Source organism: Kryptolebias marmoratus, linkage group LG17, assembly GCF_001649575.2.
Source record: "Kryptolebias marmoratus isolate JLee-2015 linkage group LG17, ASM164957v2, whole genome shotgun sequence".
In the NCBI taxonomy this organism is placed as follows: domain Eukaryota; kingdom Metazoa; phylum Chordata; class Actinopteri; order Cyprinodontiformes; family Rivulidae; genus Kryptolebias; species Kryptolebias marmoratus.
Window position 1 is genome coordinate 11298502 of NC_051446.1, and position 22371 is coordinate 11320872.

The following is a 22371-nucleotide window of genomic DNA, read 5'->3' on the forward strand; positions in this document are numbered from 1 at the left end:
ACTTCCTCGTTTGCTAATATGTGGCACATGTGACCTAGAAGCATTCTCCTGAAACAAGAACAAAAACTGCTTGCCAAACCACACACACATAAAAACAATCAGCACAGAGTCCGTGCAGAAGCTGTCCTACCTGTCTGGTTTTTATCCTGATGAAGCTGTGACCTTCTGTGTGGAGCGTTTCGGAGCAGGATCTAACTTGTGGGACAGCATGCTCCGGCAGTCTCTGAGCATCTTCAAGCAGCTCAGCTCAACAGCAAAGTAAGCCTTCAACGTTTCTGTTTGCAGAATATGGCACAAAGGAACTCTCATGCGCTCCTGTTGCTGTCTTTATACAAGATTCGGAGCTTTGGGTTTTTTTTTTAAGCAGTTTGAGCCTAAAGAGGGGGTCAGGCTTTTTGCTTTTGTTTTATGCTGCAGCCTATGCTTTCTGCTTCATTTCTCTGTTTCACACTCTCGTGTCTCACAGTGAGAAAGTGAGAACGGAGTTTTAAACCAGTTTGTAAAAGAAAAGAAGTGAAATATCACATTTTCCTTAAGATTTTTCATTTAGCGCTTGGTTGAAGCACTTCCAGCCTTGAGTCTTTTTTTGGGAGGTCTGATGCAACAAACTGTGCACACCTGGAACGGGGCGTTTTCCGCCGCTCTTCTTCGGAAATCCTCTTCAGCTCACGCCGGTTGGATGGGGGGGGGCTCTCCAGAAACATTTCTGTGCGTTGCTCTGCTCAGCTTTTCGTCAGCCTTGACCAGCCTCGCAGTCCCCCACGGCATGGTGCTGCCACCACCGTGCTTCACTGCCGGGATGGCATTGGACAGACTGAGGCCAAACCGGTTCAGTCTGGGTTTCATCGGATTGTAGGATCTTGTTCCTCACAGCCTGAGAGTCCCTCGAGTGGACTCTCAGGTGCCATAAAGTCGTGTGTGTTGCACACTAGCTGCTAAAACTGAATTACCAGTTGTTAGATATATAAAAGTGATGATGTAAAATTTATCTATGCAACTTTTGCCTTTATTATCCACTCTCTTCTACGCTGGTGTTTGGGGGGAGTTGGGTGAGGGGTTTACCTCAGGATTGTTATGATCCAAAAGACAAACCGATTTCAGGTCATGTGCCTGGAGGTTGATACGCTTTGTGATATCTCTGAACAGAAATGCCCATTAAATGGGCTTCTCTTTTAAAACATCGATGATGAGGCATAAAGTGTAATTTCTTCATTGTTCTACGCGTCTCGTTTACTCAAACAGCTCTTGCTGAATGACTCAGATTTGCAAACATGTGGGTGACCAAACTTGAGACCTTTCCCTTTTCTGCTTGTCTTTTGTACAAAGCTGTTTGCAGTAGGACTACATACACCAGGGTTTTTTTTTTGTTTTGTTTTGTTTTTGTGCAAGCAATGCTGCCTTTCTGTGATGCACCCTGCTTTAATAACATACCGACATGCTGCGTGCATCTGCAGCAGAGCAGTGTGGGCTCCAGCCACCACAGCAGCACCTCACCTACATATCAGGTTGAGGCTGTGACCTTTGATTACAGAAATACGTGCTAACAGCTTCTCAGACACTTCTAAAATCACTTTTTCTTTGTAAACACATACAGCACATGTTCTTTTACCCTGCGTTGAGTTCAGTTCAGTTCAGTCATATTAGGGCGATGTTTCAGAGAAGTACAAATGATCATTTAAATGGTAAATGGCTTGCACTTATATAGCGCTTTATCTCGTCCAAGGACCCCAAAGCGCTTTACACTACAATTATTCACCCATTCATCCTCACATTCACACACTGATGGCGGTAAGCTACATTGTAGCCACAGCTGCCCTGGGGCGGGCTAATTATAATACAGCCAGAATCTGTAGTTTATAAAAAGACAAGTACTAAATCGTTATTTATCTAAGAAAACTGGCAAGATCCCCCCACCCTGAGCAGCACTGGGGAATTCCAGCATCACCAGAACCAGAACCAGGCTCAGGATGGGCGGCCATCTGCCTCGACCAGCTTGGGGTTTGAGAGGACAGAGAGCGAGATCCAGACCATCACAGAAATATTGGTCCAGGTGTCGTTTCTTTGGGAAGAAAAACAAAGAAAACCACAACATATAGGTATACCTACCTCTGTATGTATACCTATATGTTGTCAGTTTGTTCTCCAGCAGTCTAAGCCTATAGCAGCATAACAATGAAAATTTATCCCGTGCTGTCTAATAACTTTACCCGATAGAAGTATATATAAAGTAAAGAGCACTGAACCAAGCACTGAACCCTGAGGAACTCTAGTGTAGGAAGAAGATTCATTATGAACATGAACAAAGTGGAATCTGTCAAATAAATATGATTTAAACCATTTTAGAGCTGTTCCTGTAATCCCAACATCATGTTCAAGCCTCTGTAATAAAATATTGTGATCAGTTGTATCAATTGCAGCTCTGAGAGCTAACAGGACAAGTATGGACACAAGTCCACTGTCTGAGGACAGGAGAATATCATGAGTAACTTTCCACCAGTAATGTTTATACATCTGGTCAAAAGTTTGTTCTAAGTAGGTGAGACAGTTCAAAAAAAAGGGGAACTGTGCATGCTTCAAACATGTTGGGAGTTTTGCCTTTTTGTGTTTTCAAACCCCAGATGTCTTCACGAGAGGAAACAAATTGCACCTCGGAGGTGCTGAAGCTCATCTGACCCCTTCACGAACTGGGCTGGGTTTCCTCTCGACGCAGCGTCAAGCCTGACGGTGTTCAGAGAAATTCGTCGTGATCTGTTTTGTTGATCTTCCTCTGGCTGTTTTCAGAAACGCCGGATCCTAAACAAGCTCCGAGGCTCAAAGCCCGAGCTATTTCTGAACGACTGCCTCAGCAGAGCTAAAGGATGGTTTTCCTGTTCCTGTCCGATTAAAATTAGAACTGAACTCAACTGCAGCAGCAGCCCACACACTCTGGTTTCAGTGTGTTTGTTTGCCTATAAAATACATATATATGACGTTCCAGAGCAGAGGAGGTGCAAAGTGGGAGAGGCTTGTGGTTTACATTTGATTGCCAGCTATTGTGCGTCTGACGGTGGTTTTTTTTTCATGAACTTCGTTTCAGCAGGAAAATCTAAGGTACTTTTGAGATTTGCAGCCTCATTTGCAAGAGTGCTCTGGCTGAGAAGGCAGCAGCTTAAAAACAAAAACAAAACACACACAGAGAGTCTACATGTGACAAAAAATACAGAAAGTATGAAATTAAAAACACAAGAAACAAAACAAAGATGCAGTAGGTTTGTGCAGAAGGCCTCCTATCCTGAGAAAATGGCGGCTGGATTTCTTTTTTTGTTGTTTTTAGAAGTTCAAACGAAAAAGCACTGAGTTGTAAACTGTAGTGAGCCACTACAGTTCAGACAGGTTTCTGTCTGTGCTTTAAAATGTCAATGAAAGGAGATTTGTACGGATTTATGCTGCTCACTGGCCAAGCAAAACGCAGACACGCAGCTCGATGGTTAATTGGTTGGGAACGCTCAGAGCTCGGTGAGGCTGCGGCAGTTTTCCCGCAGTTTTAAGGAATATCTTTCACCAGCCAGTTCGGTGAGACGGGGTCTTTAGCCTGGGGCACAGTTGCAAATTAACTGGGGGTTAATCCAGCATCTCACTGAATTCTCACTAGTTGGTGAACAACCTTTACACGTGTCAAGGATTGGCTTTAGATGGACCAAAGGATGCAGGCTAACATGAGGACCGGTTACACGGAAAATCAGGGTTTTAATTGCAAAACAAAAAGGCTGACAGGGCAGCAAAACAAGATGCAAACGATAACTAGCAACAAGGCGCGGCGACCGTGTGGGAGAACAAACAGCATGACAGACTGGTGAGTGAGAGACAACCAAGAGTGTAAGTAGGCTGGGAGGACTGTCGACTCGCGGCTGCACGAGGCGACTGAACAACTGAACACCCGGAATCTCAAAATGAAAGAACAGGGAAAATAGGAACGCGGCACAAAAGAAATAAAACCAAACCGAACAACAACCACAAAACCACGGCTCATGACAGCGAGGGAGTTTCCAAAACGTTTGTCTCGAAACGTTTGTGGAGATTCTCATTCTCCTCACTGGAGCTGCAGAGGCGGGAAGGCGTGTCACTTGAATCTTGAACGCGACCGAAACGTTTTGCGCGACCAGTCGCAGCATTGTGGCCGACGTCTCAAAGCACTGCTTTTGACACCTGCACTGGAGCTGTGCAATGACAAACAGTCCAGATCTAAAAAAAAAAAACCACATTGATGAATTAGAATTAATTTAAAACCACTGTAAATCTGCCTATCTTCACCTCTAAACTGGACTCGGGCAAATTCAACCGTAAACGTGGGAGGGCGGCTGCAAAAGGTGGGTGTGAAGCGTGCCGAGATGAGTGCGCTGTGGTCGGACGTGGACATGATAAGAAAGTGAACAACCTGGAACACAGTTCTGCAAGCCGTGCACACGAAAATAAGCCGTGGTGTTTTTAAAGAGCGGTGGCTCGAAGTCAGCCTCTCGGCTCTCTGGTCACTCGGTCGCAAACTCTCCGATTCAGTGAAACCGCGAAGGAAAATATCTGTATTTTTCTCACAGTTCTGAGTCGCCAACTATTCCCCGACAGCAACAGCCGAGTGAGACGCTGTCGTTATCGTACAAAACTGGGTGGAACACAAGAAGCCCTCAGTTTTGTAAAATATTCCTCTTTTGCTTTGAAGAGAAACACTCTGCTTTCCTTAAAATAATGAGACAAAATGTAGTTTCAGTCAAGAAAACTTAATAAGATAACAAGTTATGGTCGTTCTTGGCTTCCATAGAATTTGATTGCATTTGATACAAATTTAATGTTAAAACATTTTTCCTGTGCCCTAATAAGCTTTTATATGAAATTCGTTTATTTGAGAAGCTGGGACAAGCTTTTTTATTTTTAATAATGTGATGCATATAATTACATGTAGAAATATATTCCAATATACAAAAAATATATCTATATTGGTGGTACCTGTTAGGGCCAAGTTCTGTCTGTATTTTTATTACATACAAACTGTGCTCTGCTGCAGATCACAAGATGCCACTGACCTCCTCCATGAAGACCTGGTTATGGTGAGAAAGAGAATTTCTTCTTCTTCTTTCCTACTATCACAACATTGCCTACATTCGCACGGAACAAAGTTAGGAATAGAAATGTTTTACCTCATGCAGTGATACCACCAGACCCATTTTTATCCCCTCCACCACACTTCATTTTGTCTCTGAAGGTGGAGCAGCGGGTGGAGCCGGCCAAGAAGGCGGCTCAGGTTCTCCACAAGAAGCTGCAGGGCTGCATGCAGAGTCAGCCGGGGCTGGAGGCTGAGAGACGAATGGTACGGGCCGGCTGTGGATCAGCGGTTAGAGCTGTCGTCCTCCAATGAGAGAGTTGGAGGTTTGATTCCTGTCAGCAGTCACATGTTGAAGTGTCCCTGGGCAGGACACTGAACCCCTCACTGCCTCTGTGTGCTCCATCAGTGTATGAATGGAGTTTAAAGCATTGATTAGTTTAAATAGACTGATTTATTCAGATTAGCTTTATAGAGATGTATTAGAGTGCTGTATGGATGTGTGTGGATGGGGAAATGAGGGAAGAGATTGGGTTGTAAAGAGGTTTGAGTGGCCTGATTTGCTCGAAAGGTGCTAAATAAGTACAGTCCATTTACCATTTACTGATCTGGTTATGTTTGTGAAATCTCCAAAAGGGTTTCACAGATTGAACAAAAATAATCTTGTGTGCTGTTGCTTTTTTTTGTTTGTTTGCTTTTCTTTACAGAAAAAGCTTCCACTGATGCTGCTGTCCATCAGCATGGCAGAAAGCCTCAAAGATTTCGACGCAGAGTCCTCAATCAGGTGACAGGTTTGATCTTCGGCTCCCATCCAACCATCTACCCATTTATCATTCACCCCTGACAGTAGACCCCGATGTGAAAGTAGCAACCTCATTTTTCTGTTTTGTTTTGTTTTAACGGTCTTTTCTTGCGCGCCTCTTTTTAACGCATCTTCGTCAGCTCGAGCTGTAAAAGCTGTTTTCCCTCCGCCCGTGTGTTCCAGGAGAGTGCTGGAGATGTGCTGTTTCATGGAGAAGATGCTGGCCAACATGCTGGCAGACTTCGAGATGAAAGTGGAGAAGGAAGTCCTGGAGCCTCTCAATAAACTCAGCGAGGTAGTGGCTGTTAGAGCTGACTTCTCGTGTGTCAGTCAACGTTATTTATTGTTGCCTTCTTAACAGCAGTACACAACACTCAAACGGCCAACAGATTTAAGGAAAAAAAGAGATTTGATGGCTTTGTGTGGGACAGCTTACTGGTATGCTTTGGCTCCCTCTCAAAGGAGAAGAGACGCTGCAAATCATTAAAAAGTAGTTCCGGCTAGTCACCTTTATAAAGCATCTATTGTTGATGATTTCAGGCAGAATTACAAATGTTCCTGTCTATAGAGCACAAGGACCCAGTGAGAGGTTTGATGAGTATCGAAATAATTTAATCATATGTCATGACACTAAACTTGAAAAAGATGAAATGCACATATTAGTCATCCAAACCTTATTAGTCACCATTAATCATGTATCTGAACCCATCTCACCAATACAATAACCTCTAAAAGACACCAAAACAGTACTTTTTCCCTTTAATTTGCCCCAATCTAACTGCACATATAAGTCTGTCCACTGGTTAATAATTACCAAATATTTTAATAAAATGAATGTGTCATGTATTTTACTGCAGTTTCTCAGTAAATTGTTTTGCCTTGCCAGTTCTCGGATTCATTCGCCCGAGCCATATGTCTCTGATATTGCCTAGCTAAATACTGGATGAGCATTTAAGGCAGTGATCTCCAATCCTGGTCCTCCAGGGCCACTATCCTGCATGTTTTCCTTGTTTCCCTGCTCCAACAGCTGATTCAGTGGTTAAATCACCTCTTCATGTTCTGCAGAAGCCTGTTAATCACTTGATTCAAATCAAGTGTGTTGGAGCAGAGAAACAAGTAAAACATGCAGGATAGTGGCCCCTTGAGGACCAGAATTGGACACCACTGATTTACGGTGAACGCGTTCCCTTGCAGGAAGATTTTCCCGAGATCCTGAAGAACAAGAAGCAGTTCGCCAAGCTGACCACGGACTGGAACAACGCGAGAATCCGGTGCGTGGTCAGGAGCTCCAGTTAGGATTGTTTATGTTAATCCGGTCTACCTGGTAACCTGTGGAGTCGTGGTTTTTTTTGGTTTTGTTTTTCAGGAGTCAGGCCAGCACCGGCCCCCAGGCAAAGCAGGACGGGCTCAGGGAGGAAGTGGAAGAAGCATGGAGGAAGTTAGAAAGCATCAAGGTATCGAGTTTGCTTTTATTCGTAACCACCTTCTTTGGTTTAGGTTAATGAGTGACGATCTGAGCCTTTTCACTGCGCCGTGGAAACCTGACCTCTGACCTCCCTGTCGTTTCGTCGCCTGCAGGACCAGTACTCCGCCGACCTGTACCACTTTGCAACCAAGGAAGACGACTATGCTAACTATTTCATCCGGGTGAGTCGTAGCGCTGCGTCGTCTTCAGAGCTGCATTTCACCCAAAGTTGGCTTTTTATATCCATCGCGTTTCTTCTTTTACCAACCGACAGCTTCTCGAGCTGCAAGCGGAGTACCACAAGAACTCGCACGACTTCCTGAACAAGAACATCAGCGAGCTCAAAGAGAACGACAGCGAAAAAGGTGACCTTGCTTTGGGCTCGTCGTTGCGTTTTTCCGGCGCAGTTTCTGGGCGCGTTTTTTTCCTCTGGGATTTTATGCACGTTTATCTGATTCTGCAGGGCCAACGCAAAGCCTTTCTAACCAGAAGGTCTACGGAGAACCCCTGCTCTCGCATCTGTCCCGGAGCAACAGAGAAATCGCGGCTCCCATCCAAGAGTGCATTCAGATGCTGCTGAGAACAGGCATGAGAGAGGAGGTAGATCAGACCGAAAGGTCGTTTCAAGAAACACAAGCAACTTGAAATGAGTGAAAAAACTACACGTTCTCTCTTTTTTTTACAAGCATCGTTCAGGTTTTAGCCTCTACAACCTGGTCTTGGGTTTCCTCTCCAACTCCCAAGCTCGTTTCCCTCCATTTTGTTTCGTTTCGTCCCTCCGTAGGGTCTGTTTCGTCTCGCCGCAGCCGCTTCAGTGGTGAAGAGGCTGAAGACGTGTCTGGATCAAGGAACGGTCGACCACAGCGAGTTCAGCATGGACCCCCACGCCGTCGCTGGTATGGATTCATCCTCGTTTTGTTGTTGTTTACTCCCTCTACTTGGAGCACAAGTTTCTGTCATGGGTGCTCTTCCTCGTCCGTTTGGCCCATGTGACTTTCACAGCTCATTTTAGCAACTCAGTTCCTTTTCTGCTAAGTCCGAGCAACACCTGCTGTTGCAGTTTCCAGTAAAAAAAAAAAAAAATGTGGCAGCAATACTTGTGAAGACTTTCAGAAGCAGGATATTGCCTCAAATATTTATGCCAAGAAAGAAACCGCGTAGTTCTTCTGTGTGTAGATGATGATAGGTGTTAAATGAGGATATGCTGCGTGTGATCATTGGGATTTTCTTGATTTGTTGACAGGGGCTCTGAAGTGTTACCTTCGAGAGCTTCCCGAACCTCTGCTGACCTTCGAACTCTACAACGACTGGTTTCAAGCAGCAGGGTGAGTATGGGAGCCGCACCTCCTTTCCATTTCATCGCGGTGCTTTTATCATGTTCCTTGAGCTTGATGCGTGGTCTTGCAGGGAAAAAGACCCGGCGGAGAAGCTGGAGAAGTTCAAGGCACTGCTGAGGAAACTGCCGCCTGAAAACTACAACAACCTCAGGTGGGTGGCTGCTCCATACATGTTTGGGGTGTCTTTTACTTCTTATATTTGGATAGAAACGGGATATTTCAAAGGAAGTTCCAAGCAAGGCATGCTTACCTTGAATTAAATCCACTTCAAACCATGCTGGCACATTGTTTATTGGTTCTTTCACAAACAATTTTATCTACTGACTTTATATTCTCCTTTATTCTCCTGTTGGCTTTTATAGACCTAGTTCAAAGCAGCCCTTTTTAAAGGCACTCATTAGAAACTATGAAGTAAAACAGAAAAAGGGTTATCCTGAACTTCATCGAATGGTGCAGTTTGTGGTTCTGAAATGCAGGTACGCACTCAATGTAAACAAAGCGCTCGCCTGAATCCGTCGAAAAACCACACTGAAGCTTATCTGTACTATTCACTCAACAAATCTGAGGGTAGATAAATACCAATACGTCAAAACTGTCTGACTTCTTGATCCTAAGCGGCTCTTCCTTGAACGTTGCCATTAATGGCCGTGGCTGTTCACAAATTTTGCTCACAAAATTTTTAATTTAAGGATACATTAACCATCAATATGAGGGAGGTGCGCGAGATTGGCGGTCTGAGGCTGCAGGTTTGAGCGCAGCTTGAGTCAGGAAGGGCGTGAAACAACCGCCAAGATCTTCTGTTTGAGTTCGCTCGCTGTGGCAACCCCTGCTGGAGGCAGCAGCCAAAGGAAGGAAATATGTTTCCAAATTGATGCTGAACTAGAATAATAACTGCATTCATAAAGCCCCGTGGATACTTTGACCATTTTCAAGTTGGGTTCTATGGAAAGGGTAATGACAGTTCGTATCATGCTTGTCGAAGGTAGCTTCTTTTGAACAGCCTCAGTTTGAAGACACAGAGTTAAAGTTTGACAGGCTAGTCCGTGAATGGCTAGTCCGAATTCAGCAAAGCTGCTGCCATCTTAAATCAGATCCAATCTCCAGAATCCCGTGCAAACATTAACCGTAACCTTTACACTTCCATCAGTTTTGTATTTCAGTTAATTTGGCAGAAATGTTTTTGAAGCTCCTGCTGGAAGTGCCACCAGGCTACACAGGCAGTGCTACAGCTAGCTGCTGTTTGTGCAGAACGCTGCGGTTGGTGGGTCTATTGGTCAGCTCTCACAGAGCTATCTACCACAGGTACAATATTAATTGTTCATAACCTAACCACAGAACCCACTTTAAATAAATAGGTAGATCTAAACAGGTAAACGACAAAGAAAGGACTTTTGTCTTGTAGTTTGAGCTCACTAAACTATATTTTTGGGGGGTTTTCTGTTGTTTTTTTTTAAAGTAACCAGTTGTTTCCTCAAACACAATCACCTCTTTCCCATATTTGTTGTCTTCTTTGCCTGCCAGGTACTTGGTCCAGTTCTTGTCTCTGCTGTCTGAGCAGCAGGCTGTGAACAAAATGACCCCCAGTAACATTGCCATCGTGCTTGGGCCGAACCTGCTCTGGCCGCAAGCTGAGGGGTGAGTATCCTCCCTGCTGCTGTCTCGTGTGCTCAGCCGCCGGTCTCTGCTCGCTAACGCAGACCACGTTGATTTAAAGATATAAAAGCCACATCCTAAAATGCAAAACTGTTGTGAAGGTTTGCCACGGTGTTGCTTTACCCGGTGCTCGCCGTGACAACTCGATCACATGTTTACACAACAGGATGCTGACGTCGTTTCACGTAACAACCCCTGTGTTGTAAATGCAAAGCACTTCCACGAGCCGCGTTTCTGGTTGAAGATCTAATTTGGTTCCATTCTGCGGTTTAAGTCCTATGTTCATCTCTGCGCCGTTTTAGGGAAGTCGCTTTGTTTGACATGGCCTCGGCTTCTTCGGTCCAGGTGGTGACGGTGATCGAGCCTCTAATTCAGTACAGCTCCAGCCTGTTTCCGGAAGGTAGGAACCAAACAAATGCAACTACACCTTGCAAATGTTCATTTTTGAAAAGGTGGATCCACCTGGGGCTTGGAAACATTCACGCTGGGGTCGGGAACAAGGTTCTGTTTAGCAATTTGGAGGGTTTTTACAGCACAGACACTGTAAACGTACAACTAGAAAAGTTTCAGAGAAATTTTGAAGGGCGCCAGTGTGCCAGTGATCACCGTTGGTAACCGCAAACCACACATGTAGGGGCGGCTGTGGCTCAGTGGTTAGAGCTGTTGTCCTCAAATGAGAGAGTTGGCAATTTGATTCTTGGCAGCAGTCATGTGTCGAAGAGCTTCAGAACTAGATCTTGTTAAAACAGAACAATGTCTCACACACTTGGGGTGTTTTTTTTGTTTTTTGTTTTTTTTTGGTTTGTGATCAGCTGAATCCTTTGAGATCCCAGACTCCCCTGCAGCCGTGGATTTGCCCGCTCCGGGTGCGGACTCTTTCTTCTCAGGGAAGGCTAAAGTGAGCCGAACAATTTCCTCCGCTTCATCCACGGCCTCCTCCTGCTCCTCTTATCACCTCCCTGTCTCCAAAACAAACAGGTACTTTTTCTGCACCTTATTCCCTCTACCCATGATGAATTACATGGAAAACCCCCAGCTTGCCTACGGTTATCACCCGTGAACATTACCTGTTACGTCTCAAATGAGACAGGTAATCATACCTGTCTCTTCAAATATCAAGGGCTGAGAGGAACATAGCAAAGGGGTGAAGCAACCAGCACCATTTTATGGCCCGTAACCTTTGCTGGCTGCTGGGTAATTCATATTTTCACCACTTTGTACCCACCTATTATTTAGTGATTGCCATTTTGTACTCATGTGTGTATACACCCATAAAGGCTAAGATTAGAAAATAGGGGACAAGGTTAAAGATTTGGCAGACATTAGCCTTCCCTCAAACTATAAAGGAGTTAATAATTACACTCTAATAGATTAAATTATCAACATTAGGTGCCAAGGCGAAGAAACTTCTTTTCGTACCCCCAAACGCACGGGTGCTCAGTGACTTGCTGACTTTCTTCCCCTCCAGCACGGCCTCTCAGGACAGCGGCGGTTTCTTCCTGGTGAAATCCGGTTCGGTGAGCAGTCGCAGCGGCACCACCACCTGGGCGTGCCCCACGACTGAGGCGGCAACGCCGGGCCAGCCGAACACGAGCCCCGGCAGCACGCCTCTTGAGTCTGGTGCCGGCGCAGCGAACCCGACCCCGACCCCGACCCCAACCCCGACTCCGCCTCTGAGAGGGGCAGGGTCAGCACCAAACCCCGGTCAGGTGAAAAACTCCACTCAGAGGCAGAACTCGGACCAGAGCCAGCTGCAGCCGATTTTGGAGGCGCCGCCTGATTCTCCCGTAGCATCCGTGACTTTCACGACACCATATAAACGTGAGTCATAAGACATAAAGACCTCAATATTGTATTTTTTTTTTCTCTTGCCTCATGTTCTACATTGACACTTTTGAGGGTGTTAATGAGGAAGTGTACTGAGGCGAACTGTGGTGAAGTACGTGAAGGTAGGGCAGTACTGATCTCAGCTCTGAGCCCCGGAGTGGTGATGGACGTGTTGACACATGAGGACAGGCAAGGAGCCCACATGGACTCCGATGTTCACCGTGATCCGCAGTGAGAGCCTGGAGAGGTGGAGGCATGCTCTAGAGTAGGTCAGCAGAAGCCAGACAAGCTGCAAGACGGCGGATGAGTACCTGTGCTGGACCGTCCAAAGCAAGAGGTAGAAACATGGGAGAGGTGAAGAAGAGCGAGCAGGCAGGGCAGAGTGGGTGGAGACGAGCGTTTGAAGCACACAGCACAGCAGTGAGACCTGCTCCGGTGTTTGGTTTGGAGACGGTGGCACGAAGATAGAGAGAGGGCGCAGAGATGGAGGTGGCAGAGACGGAGATGTTAAGACTTTCACTGGGATCAACTGAAATAGACGGGAGTAGAAATGAGTCCATCAGAGGGACGGCTCAGGCCGAAAAGGTTTAGAGACAAAGTTGGAGACGCTGAGCTGGTTTGGACAGGCGCAGAGGAGAGGAAGTAGACAGTACCAAGGAGGAGGAGAAAAGGAAGAGACCACAGAGGAGGTTTGTGGTTGTAGTGACGGAGGATCTGCAGAGGGTTGGTGTGACAGAGGAGGATGCTGGGAGAGAGACGAATAATTCACGATGAGTGTCCAAAAAGCTACAATCCAGTGACATGTCTTCATTAGGTTCAGATTCTGATGCCAGATCCTACCGCCCTTCCAGCTCGTGCTGAGACTGCTGTCCTTGGACAAAAGCATTTCTGTAACTCTTAGATTAGACATGTTCATATTGCTTTTGATTTTTGCCACAACGCTGGTGATTCCTAAAGACGCAGAAGTTACGCTGACGGATTCTCCATGTTAGAAACTCGTTTTCGACAGAAGCTTTCAACTCACTTTGGTTTCAGTGCTGGTTTTGCATTGTCTCATTATCTAAACCATTTTTTTTTGCTATTAATGTCCTACACATATATAATTACTTCCTCTCACAAAGCTGCGGTTTGTCACAAGCTGAAGGGGGGGGGGGATTTTTTTTTTACACTTCTTGGCCTAACAACCTGAGTATGCACAGAAAACAGGAAGTTTCTCATACCACTAACCCAAATAGGGTGTACGTTTTATGCCTTAAACAGATTTAGCAGCGTAGAGGCCGAAACACAGTTTTCTTATAGCTATTCTTCGTTCTTACCACCCAACAGAGCTGTTCACAATGTTCAGTTCACCTGAGTCTGAATGAGCCGCAGCATTCCTCTTTGAGTTTTTAACCTCGTATGCATTTTCATTTTTTACATTTCTGATCTACCTCATTTCAAACGCTGCTTTTGTTGTTTTAGGATACGGTATGTAGATCAAATTTGCACACTGATGGTTAAAAAAAAAAAGTAAAATCATCTTCACATTCTTAAAATATATTTTAGAAATATAACCTCCCATGAACAAAAAACACAACGTATTTAATTGTCATTATTTATTTAATAAAAACTAAGCATTCGTTAATGTTGAAGTAATGTGGTAAAAAAATTAAAGACCGGATCTTTAAGACACCACCAGAGGCTTTAAATCAGGATTACTGTAAGTCTGGCCTTTACTGAGCCACTACAAAACCTTTAGTCATATACATATACAGTGTGTAACATAAACTAAGTTTATGACTGAGATAATGACAAAGTGCCTAGGTTCTGTGGCTGCAAAAAAAAGCTGATCAAATCATGATCTCTCCACCACCGTGCTTGAAAGTTAGAGGGAAGCATTTGTGCTGACATGCGTCTGTTTTTATTCATTTCTTTGTCATTCTCTCCTCTGTGTTGAATGTTTTCCCTTTTTGATTCAACTTATTGGGGCTTTTCTTGTTCCTCTGATGATGTATTTCATTTATTTTAGCGCCTAGTAAAGCCAAGATGATTTTTTTTTAATACTCTGGAAGACTGCGTACTTGTGCTTTGCGACATTTAAAACTATTTTAGCTTTATTGTTAGTATGCACGCTCAGGAAATAAGTAGTAACCTGCCTGCCTGGTTTCTCTTGCTTTTGTTGCCTTACAGCAAAGAGAACTTTCAACATTGCAAAAGCGGACCAGCCTAACGAGCACATCACCGTTCAGTTCTCCAAGGCCAGAGCCCTGGCACCTCCTAAGTTTCAGGCACCCGCACCCCCAGCCGCGGCCCCGATGCCGACCGCGAGAGCAGGCCCCGACGACACGAGGCCCCAGCCGAAGCCCGCCCCCCGAGCTCAGCAGCCCGGCGTGAAGAAGCCTCCTCTGAAAAAGCCCGGAGTCCGAGCCCCAAACTGTCCTCCACCACTGCCTCCACCCTCACAGCCCAAAGAGGTTCCTTCTGTAGCGCAGTGAGAGGAGAGAAAACAACAACTACAGTTTACAAAGATTTCTCTTCTGTTTGGTTCAGAGCAGTAGACGTGATGTACCTATGGATACATTGTGCTGTTTGAGTTGAAACTTTGCAGTTTAATGATTTATTTTTTTTAAAAAGGTTCATTTGAGACGTTCGTAACCAACATATTTTATTTATTCTGACGTTTTTTCATTTTGTTTGCTTTTCATGTTTTTATAGGGGTGTTGCAGTGGTTAGAGCTGTCGCCTCACAGCAAGAAGGTCGCAGGTTCGCTTCCCAGTTTGGGGCCTTTCTGGGTGGAGTTTACATGACCAAAAACAGGCTTGTTAGGTTATTTGGTGACTCTAAATTGTCCCAAAGTGAGAGTGTGAATGTCTCGTTTGTCTCTGTGTGTCCCTGTGATGGACTGGAGACCTGTCCAGGGGTGTCCCCCTTGCCTCTCACACACTGACTGCTGGAGATAGACACCAGCTCCCCGCGACCCGGAAAGGAGAAGCGGGTAAAGAAAATGCAAATATCCAGAGGAGTTTTAAATTATTATTTTACAACTTTAAAAACGTCCACCAACGTTTAAAACAAAGGCACTCATGCAAATTTTACATGTATTTAATAATCTGGAGGATAAATTGTGATTTAACTTGCAGCAGGGATTGTAAATACAAAACTTTAAAGCCATCTTATTGTTATTTTTTTTTTTGTCTTTGATGTTTTTATCCAAGCTTTTAAAAAAAAAATTTAAACGAATGCACAACTAACAGGAAGCATCCGTCGCTGTCATCTCATATAATCATTTTATGTGTCGCTGAATGCAGCGTATGGATGTGAGCTGCACTGTATGTACTGCAGGTGCTCATGCTGTAAGCAAGTATTCAGACTAGATAATGTTTCCATGTGCAGGTATATAAAATAACATATTCCTTTATAAAAGAAAATACAAGACTTCATATTCAAAAAGGTGCATATCTGCAGCATAAACTATAAATCGGGCGTTTGTGCCATCTTGCAAAAGAAACAATGCTTCCCATATCTCCTTCCTTCATGTAGTGTCATTGTAGTGTCTATTTTCCTCTGCTTTATTTGACGAAGCTGGTACTATTAGACCCCCGGGTGTTATATTCCTGAGTGTAAAGTAAAGCCAAAAAGTTCCAGAACGGTTCCTCTCTGCACTTCCTCCTTTTGTTCTCATTAGCAATGCAGAAGCTGTCCCCATCCTTCGAAGGGGAAGTGCGGCCATGACAGTCTCTGTGACTTCCACACCGGGTGAAGTCTTTTGCTTCCCTTGGAGCGAGCTTTTACTTTCTTTGGCACGTCTTCGCTTTCCATACCTCCTTTGTGTTCAAGGCAGAAAACCGAGTCCTTTTGATACATTCAGCAGAAGGTTTGCATCCAAAACTGTACGTCCTTTGAAGCGGATTTGCAAGGAAAAGAATCTATCGTCAAACACGCTGGATTCATGTTGTGTTTACACGGTCATATCCACAGAAGCACTCCTGGTAGAAATGTTTATTACAGTTCATTTGGAATTATGAAGGAATGATTCACCCAATAAATGTTCAGTTCTTTGATTCGTTCGTGTCAGACCTTGATTTCATCCTCATCGTCCATGAAACTGTAGGACATTTTCTTCTTTGCCTGGCTCGTGATAACCAGCTCCGGCTCTCCAGACTCCATCCCGTTCTGCCTCTTTGAGAAGCCCATGCCGTAGTGACATGTCAGCACATCTCTGGCGCCCTGGAACCGCTCGCTCTCCATCCGTATCCCTACACGGTCAGGAGACCCCATTAGCACGTCCGGGACTTTACCGGAGAACCCGAGACTGTTCACCCTCGTCGCCATTCCGTCCTCTTCGAAGTCGGCGGCGCGTGGGCTCTCCCCGTCCCCGCGGTCCTCCCTCGGCAAGCACGGGAGAGCGGCTGGGACGTCTCCGGCGGGCCTGAACGCCGACCCCACCTGCTCCTCCCTATCGGGTTCGGGAGCACGCTCCCCCCCGTCGATCAGACTGAACACCTCGCTCAGGAGAGAGGGGCCCAGATCGAAGGTGAACGTGTCCAGGGAGGTGAGGGAAGGGAGGGAATCGGAGTACGCAGTGCCGCTGGTGTGTTCGGGCCTGGAGGTCAGCATCGAGGCGGCGCAGGTGGACAAGATGGCATCAGACGGGTCAGTCAGGGAGCCTCGGTGGATGTTGGCTGGGGCGGGGACGCAGACAGACGACTGCTGGCGCTCGGAACGGGAAAGACGGGGCAGGGTGACGAAACCAGACTCCACACCTGGAGAACAGACAGAAAGGTCAACACGTGAACTCCAACAGACTATTACAAGTAATTTGGTGCTTGATTGCTCTTTTTTTAGAGTTGGTTAAAAAGAACAAAGGCACTCTTATAATAAAAAAAAAAAACTACTGCTTTATGGATTTCCCTCTATATTGAATTCTTACAGCAAATTCTGGGTCTGCCTTGGGGTCACCTGCCTATGGAGCCAGCATTGGAAAACCTCCAATGGGAGGCACAGAAATGTCCGAAACCACCTCAGCTGACTCTTTTTTTTTCCTCTGAGAAGGATCAGTGACTCTACTTCGAGCTCCTCACTTCATGTTGACGGCTGAGCCCAGCCAGAAAGCTCATTTTCAGCCACTGGTTTCCAGGATTTTGATCTTTTGCTCAGGATCTACACGACCGTAGGTGTGAGTTGTAACATTTAGAGCAGTAAATTCAGAGCTTCCTTTCAGCTCAGCTCCTTCTTCAGTACAAGGCACCGGAGCAACGTCCTCATTGGTGCAGACAAGGTCCATCGATCCATCAGACTCACCTCCATCACCTCCAACCTGGAGGGAGCATTCCACCTTTTTGTCAATTTTTGAGACATAAAGACACCTAAAAGCCACAGACGCTGCCAGCTTGCACCTCTAAAGGTATAAAACGACAAAAAAGCTGTTGTTTTTAGAAGAATATCCCAGCATAGACGGAAAAATCCCACCACCTGCAACATCATCCTCCACCCACAAGGATGGCGTTGCACAGGGCTCCAGCAGGGGGCAGTGCAAACCCTTCCTTGTTCAGGCAGTGCACAGAGTTGTTAATAACGTGCCCGACCCCTGACAGATCATTTAACTTGGTTACACACACACACATGCACACGTAAACACACACCGGTGCCTGTGTGTGTGTGTGTGTGTGTGTGTGTGGATAAATTACCACAGTTCCTGTCCCGTGCCAGCCCGACGTGGCTGAGAGTCGGGAGGTTTTTCCACTGGCTCCAAACAAAACAGATTTCACAAATTCACACATTTTAACTGGAGGGTGAAAAAAAAGAAAGATTTGAAGGTTTACTGGTGAAACCACGAGCGAGTGATGGATTAGGCTGGACGAAATACCTCCGAAGTGGTGTAACATAAACACGGCCGTGTGGGAAATAGCTTCAGATACGATTACAAAAAGTGACCCAACTTATTGCTTCTCATTAAACAAAAAATAACAAAAAAAAAAATCAGCAAACACAAAAGCTACATCCATGTAAATATACATGCTGGGTAATTCTGTCAGATCACTTGTAGAAATTGTTTGACCTTTTGATAAACACGGCTTCGAGGATGAGTCACTGAAAAACGCAGGTAAACGACTGAATTAGGCCGATTAAGGCTAAAAATGGGAGCACATGTAGAGACGATAGCTCTGTTTGGCCCCATAATAGCTGCCAGATTGTGTCAGGCCTGGCTTGTTTGTGCTCGAACCAGATTTGGACAGAAAAAAACAGCGAAGTTATCTGCGATTGTACCTACTGCGTGTCGTTAAACAAACTCAAGATAAAGAGCTGAGCCTCTTTTTTTTGCTCGAGTAGAGACTTTTTGTTTTTCTTTTCCTCTCCAGATTTGTCCCGTTACGATGACAAGACACCGTGGCCACCAGGGAAGCTGCAGTCAGGAGGTGGTTTGCTTAGCTTAGCACAAAATCTGTGCGCTGAACCAAAACCACCGGCTCAACTGGGTCCAAAGTCTACAAAATCTGCTTTCCAGCTCCTCTAAAAAGGACCTTATTTGTTATAATAACTGTGGCTTAGCCCCCTCCATCGCCACCCCCCTGAAGTCCGTTCCCTGAAATACTGGCACCGTCGTCTTTGTGAACTCTTACGCGACCGTTGGGCAAAGGAAGAGAAGGATGAAAAATGAACGAGGAGATTTCTAAAGAAAATCTGGACGAGTGCCGATGCCGCTGCTGCTCGAAATTTCAGCACGAGTCGTCTTTTCTTCCACAAAGACCAAGAGTGAACTGGCCGACAGAGTGACGTTTTGATGTATGAAGTGTTTAAGAAGAGAACCAAGCTCAACGAGGGTCACAATAGTGACGCACGTGTGTGTCTCTCACTCCCTGACAGCATTCTTAAGACAGGCAGACGGACACAGACCGGAAGGTAAACCTCAGACTGTGCGAAAAACTGTAAGTTGTATTGAAAGAAAATTTAAATTTAATGTTTCTGCAGTGTTTTATGTTGGGGACATGACGAGTTAAAGAGACCCTTCATGTCCAGTTTTGAAGAGAAAGCCCTGAGCTCACATACGATGGAAATCAATGGGAGTTTAGATGTGCGAACTCTGCACTCTGGTGGGATTTGAGAGAAAACTGGAAGTGATTTAGCAAAGAGAAACACGCTGGGTGGAAGAAGGCAAAAAACACTGTGTGAGTCGTAGAAGAAGTATGACGTCTGCAGGAGTAAGAAGTTTAGCTAGCTCAGTTAGTGTGTGACACCGCCGCACTCGAAGCTGAACGGTTTGTGGTAAAATCTTCAAAATTCATAAAACTTTAAGCAAAGCCGGGTGGAACCATTTCAAGATATCAAGATGCCAGTTCAGTCGTAAAAAAAAATCCAACTTTCGTTGACTCGTTTGAACTTCGAATGATGTTTCTACTGTGACGTAAGCTCCAAAGAGAGCTGGCTTTTCTCACTTGTTTCATTTCATCTATCAAAAGTCAGAACACGCTATGTCCCATCAACCCGCACATCTTTGTGTTTCTGTTGTTTGGGAGTGTTAGTAGCGACTTAGCCTCAGTAGCGAATCAAAAAGGAAAAAAAACGAACAGTGTCTGAATGGTAATGAGTGCTTCAGTGTTTGTGCGTGGGTTAAAAAGAAGTTTCAGTGGGTTGCATTTACGCTCCCTGAACCCAGACAAGGTGGAACTGCACGAGGCATCGCGGGTCACTGAATCAGGCTCCCAGACAGCCTCCCGCCACCACTGTCTGGATCTCTGCGCTATCAGCTCAAACGCTCGCTATGAGCCCGGCTGATTCATCTGGGACGCGTTTCTCCTCAGATCGCCGAGCAGACGCTTGTTTTTTTTTTCCCCCTTTTTTGTAGTTTTTGTTTAACAATGATTAACTCGTTTGACCTTTGTCCTCGTCTCTCATTTTGTCCAGGGACTCCGCTGCTTCATTCGAGGGGGGAAAAAAACAAAAAACGTCTGCTGCAGCCGAGCTTTAGGGCCGTTTAGGGACTCAGCGGTGTACTACGCTTAATCCTAAAATAACTGGGCAGAAGCAGATGACGGTGTGGGGAGGAATTTTGCACTGGAGATAATTTAGACGTTTTAGAGATTCAGTCGGGCTGTTTTGTTTTGTTTTTTTCTCTCCAGAATTAGAAAAGTAAGACTTATCTTTTAATTAAATGGCCTTTCATGTCAGAGTTTTTGGGCAAAGATGTGATACGCTCAACATATGTGTTGGGAACAACTCTCAGTTAGTAACTCACCAAATCTGAGCCTTATATCTGTAAAAGTGACTAAGTTCAGGCCCTAAGTTAACGCTGAAGCTTTAAGCAAACAATGAGTAACACTTGGACTATGTGTTGTGAATGACTCTCTGCTACATCAAATTTTAGAACAATATCTGTGAAACTGACTGAACTATAGCCAGTTTTGTGTTCTCTAAGACGAGTTGGCTGTGGAAGCCATCTTGGATAGGGTTGGCTCCATAAATAAATCAGTTGTAGACGCACATCCAGTGATTGTTTCTGGAAAGTTTCATTACAATCCGCCCAGTGGTCCATGTGGTATTTTGGTAACAGACGGACAAGTTGGACTCCAAATGGTTAATGGGCCAATTTTACAGAACGATCTCGCTCAGTTTGTACGTGCTCAATATATGTGTTGGGAATCAGTCTCAGCTACTACCACACCAAATTTAAAATAGATATCTGTAATATTGACTGAGTTGTATCCATTTTGGTGTTTTCTGAGGTTGGTTGGCTGTGGCAGCCATCTCGAATTGGGCTGACTCCAATAAGTAATCAGTTGTAGGTGTTCATCTAATGATTACTTTCTGAGAGTTTCATGAAAATTTGTCCCTTCGTTCTTGAGATATTTTGGTAACAGACAGAGAGACACACAGATTTGGGGAAAATCATTATCGTTGAATTCCACCTTTCAGTGATGGGCAATAAAAAAATCATTTGATTCATAAAAACTGGCAGCATTGAGAGAAAAGCATCTCACCGTAGGAGCTCTTCCTCTCCTCTGGTGTGTTCTGAGAGCTGGAGAAAAGCACTTTGGTGGTGGGACTCCCGTTGGACATGTCCACATCCAGCCTGGGGAGGGAGATGGCGTTCTTGATGATTGGGGAGACGGCAGGGGGCGGAAGGGACAGGTCCTTCGACCCCTCTCGGGGCCGGTTGTCGGAGCCCCTCCTGATTTGCCGAAGCGTCCTGGAGAAGAACGCTCCGATCTTGCTGTCCGGCGAGGACACAGAATCGGTCTCTCCGCCGTTCCCGGCGGGCGTCCCGCCGTGATTGCTCAGGAAGGACGTGTCCCCGAACACATCGCCGCCGCGGCCCACGTGCATGGTGTGTCGGAAGTCGCCGAGCGGGGGGCTGATCATGTCCACCGTGAGGTCCCCCTTATGGCGACGCTTGCTGTGGGAGTGCGAGACCAGACCTTTGAGGCCTGACAGCTTTTCTTGAAGATTCATGATCGCAAAGAAGTCAAAATGGCTAGGATTTATTCAAAACCTCTTGAATCAGTCACTGGAATTCCCCCTTTGTGAACGCCAAAACTGCAGCAATCCAAAAAAGGAAATAAAAAAGCTTCCAAAGGGTACTCCGAGACCGTCACAGCGTGTGATTTCTGTTCACAAAAAGCTGAACTCCAGGACTGCAGAGCCAAAACACTTCTTTAAAATTCTATCTCTGTTTTTTGTTTTTACGGACACTCCAAACTCAGTCCCACTCTCTGGAGTGTGTTGTGCTGCATAGCGGGCCAAATGAAACAGGCAGGGGTCGAGGAGAACACTGTGCAGTGCAGTTGTGTTCCTGGATGCAGTCGGTTCTGTCGGAGTGCGGTCAAGCTGCCTCGAGGCTTTGGCTTCGTCCTCGTCAGCTTTCGAAATAGGTCCGTGTTCAGCGGCAAAGGCTTCTGTGGTCGGACCGTGGAGCCATCTGCAGAGAGGAAAAACAGAGAGAGGAAACTGCCTTCAAATCGGAGACAAGTGTGCGCTTCACTTTGAGGCATATCGAGGGAAACGCGCAACGCACTCTGCGAGGCGGCAGTGCCTTCCACCTTGGGACACGGATGTAAATTACTGCACAGATCTGTCCTGCACGTTTTTTAGGATTCTGCATTCCAACCGTCCGCTGGTCTGGAACCAGCTAAGTTTAGACCACAGTCACTCCTCTTTCTCTGTCACGGACCAAAATCTGCTTCCTATCCGCGTTATGGGGTGGATTTTCAGGGAATTCCTGCATCTCCCCCCCCCCCCCCCC

General features: G+C 45.6%; 2 protein-coding genes across 3 annotated transcripts in view; one reads left to right on the top strand and one right to left on the bottom strand.

The window, feature by feature from the left end:
• sh3bp1 (SH3-domain binding protein 1) lies at positions 1–16195 on the top strand. Its single transcript, XM_017416101.3, has 18 exons — positions 1–258; positions 5036–5078; positions 5234–5338; positions 5779–5855; positions 6057–6168; positions 7068–7144; positions 7240–7327; positions 7452–7520; positions 7613–7703; positions 7802–7938; positions 8123–8234; positions 8582–8663; positions 8746–8826; positions 10197–10310; positions 10631–10728; positions 11141–11306; positions 11797–12149; positions 14325–16195. The coding sequence occupies exons 1-18, from the start codon at positions 209–211 to the stop codon at positions 14627–14629; spliced, it is 2160 nt and encodes a 719-aa protein (XP_017271590.1). The 5' UTR covers positions 1–208; the 3' UTR covers positions 14630–16195.
• cdc42ep1a (CDC42 effector protein (Rho GTPase binding) 1a) overlaps positions 15280–22371 on the bottom strand; it is a 14479-nt gene continuing 7387 nt past the window's right edge. For both annotated transcript variants that reach the window (XM_017416061.3, XM_017416060.3), the window contains 2 exons: positions 21110–22047; positions 15280–16897 (listed from right to left, as the gene is read on the bottom strand). In XM_017416061.3, the coding sequence (XP_017271550.1) occupies positions 16206–16897; positions 21110–21581 (1164 nt within the window). In that variant the 5' untranslated portion in view covers positions 21582–22047 and the 3' untranslated portion in view covers positions 15280–16205. The remainder of the gene's footprint in view (positions 16898–21109; positions 22048–22371) is intronic.

Excerpts from the sequence above, each read along its gene's own strand:
- sh3bp1 (XM_017416101.3), top strand. The coding sequence starts at position 209 with ATGCTCCGGCAGTCTCTGAGCATCTTCAAGCAGCTCAGCTCAACAGCA. Across the intron at positions 7,521-7,612 it reads ATGCTAACTATTTCATCCGG|CTTCTCGAGCTGCAAGCGGA; the intron begins GTGAGTCGTAGC and ends ACCAACCGACAG. Across the intron at positions 8,664-8,745 it reads GACTGGTTTCAAGCAGCAGG|GGAAAAAGACCCGGCGGAGA; the intron begins GTGAGTATGGGA and ends GTGGTCTTGCAG.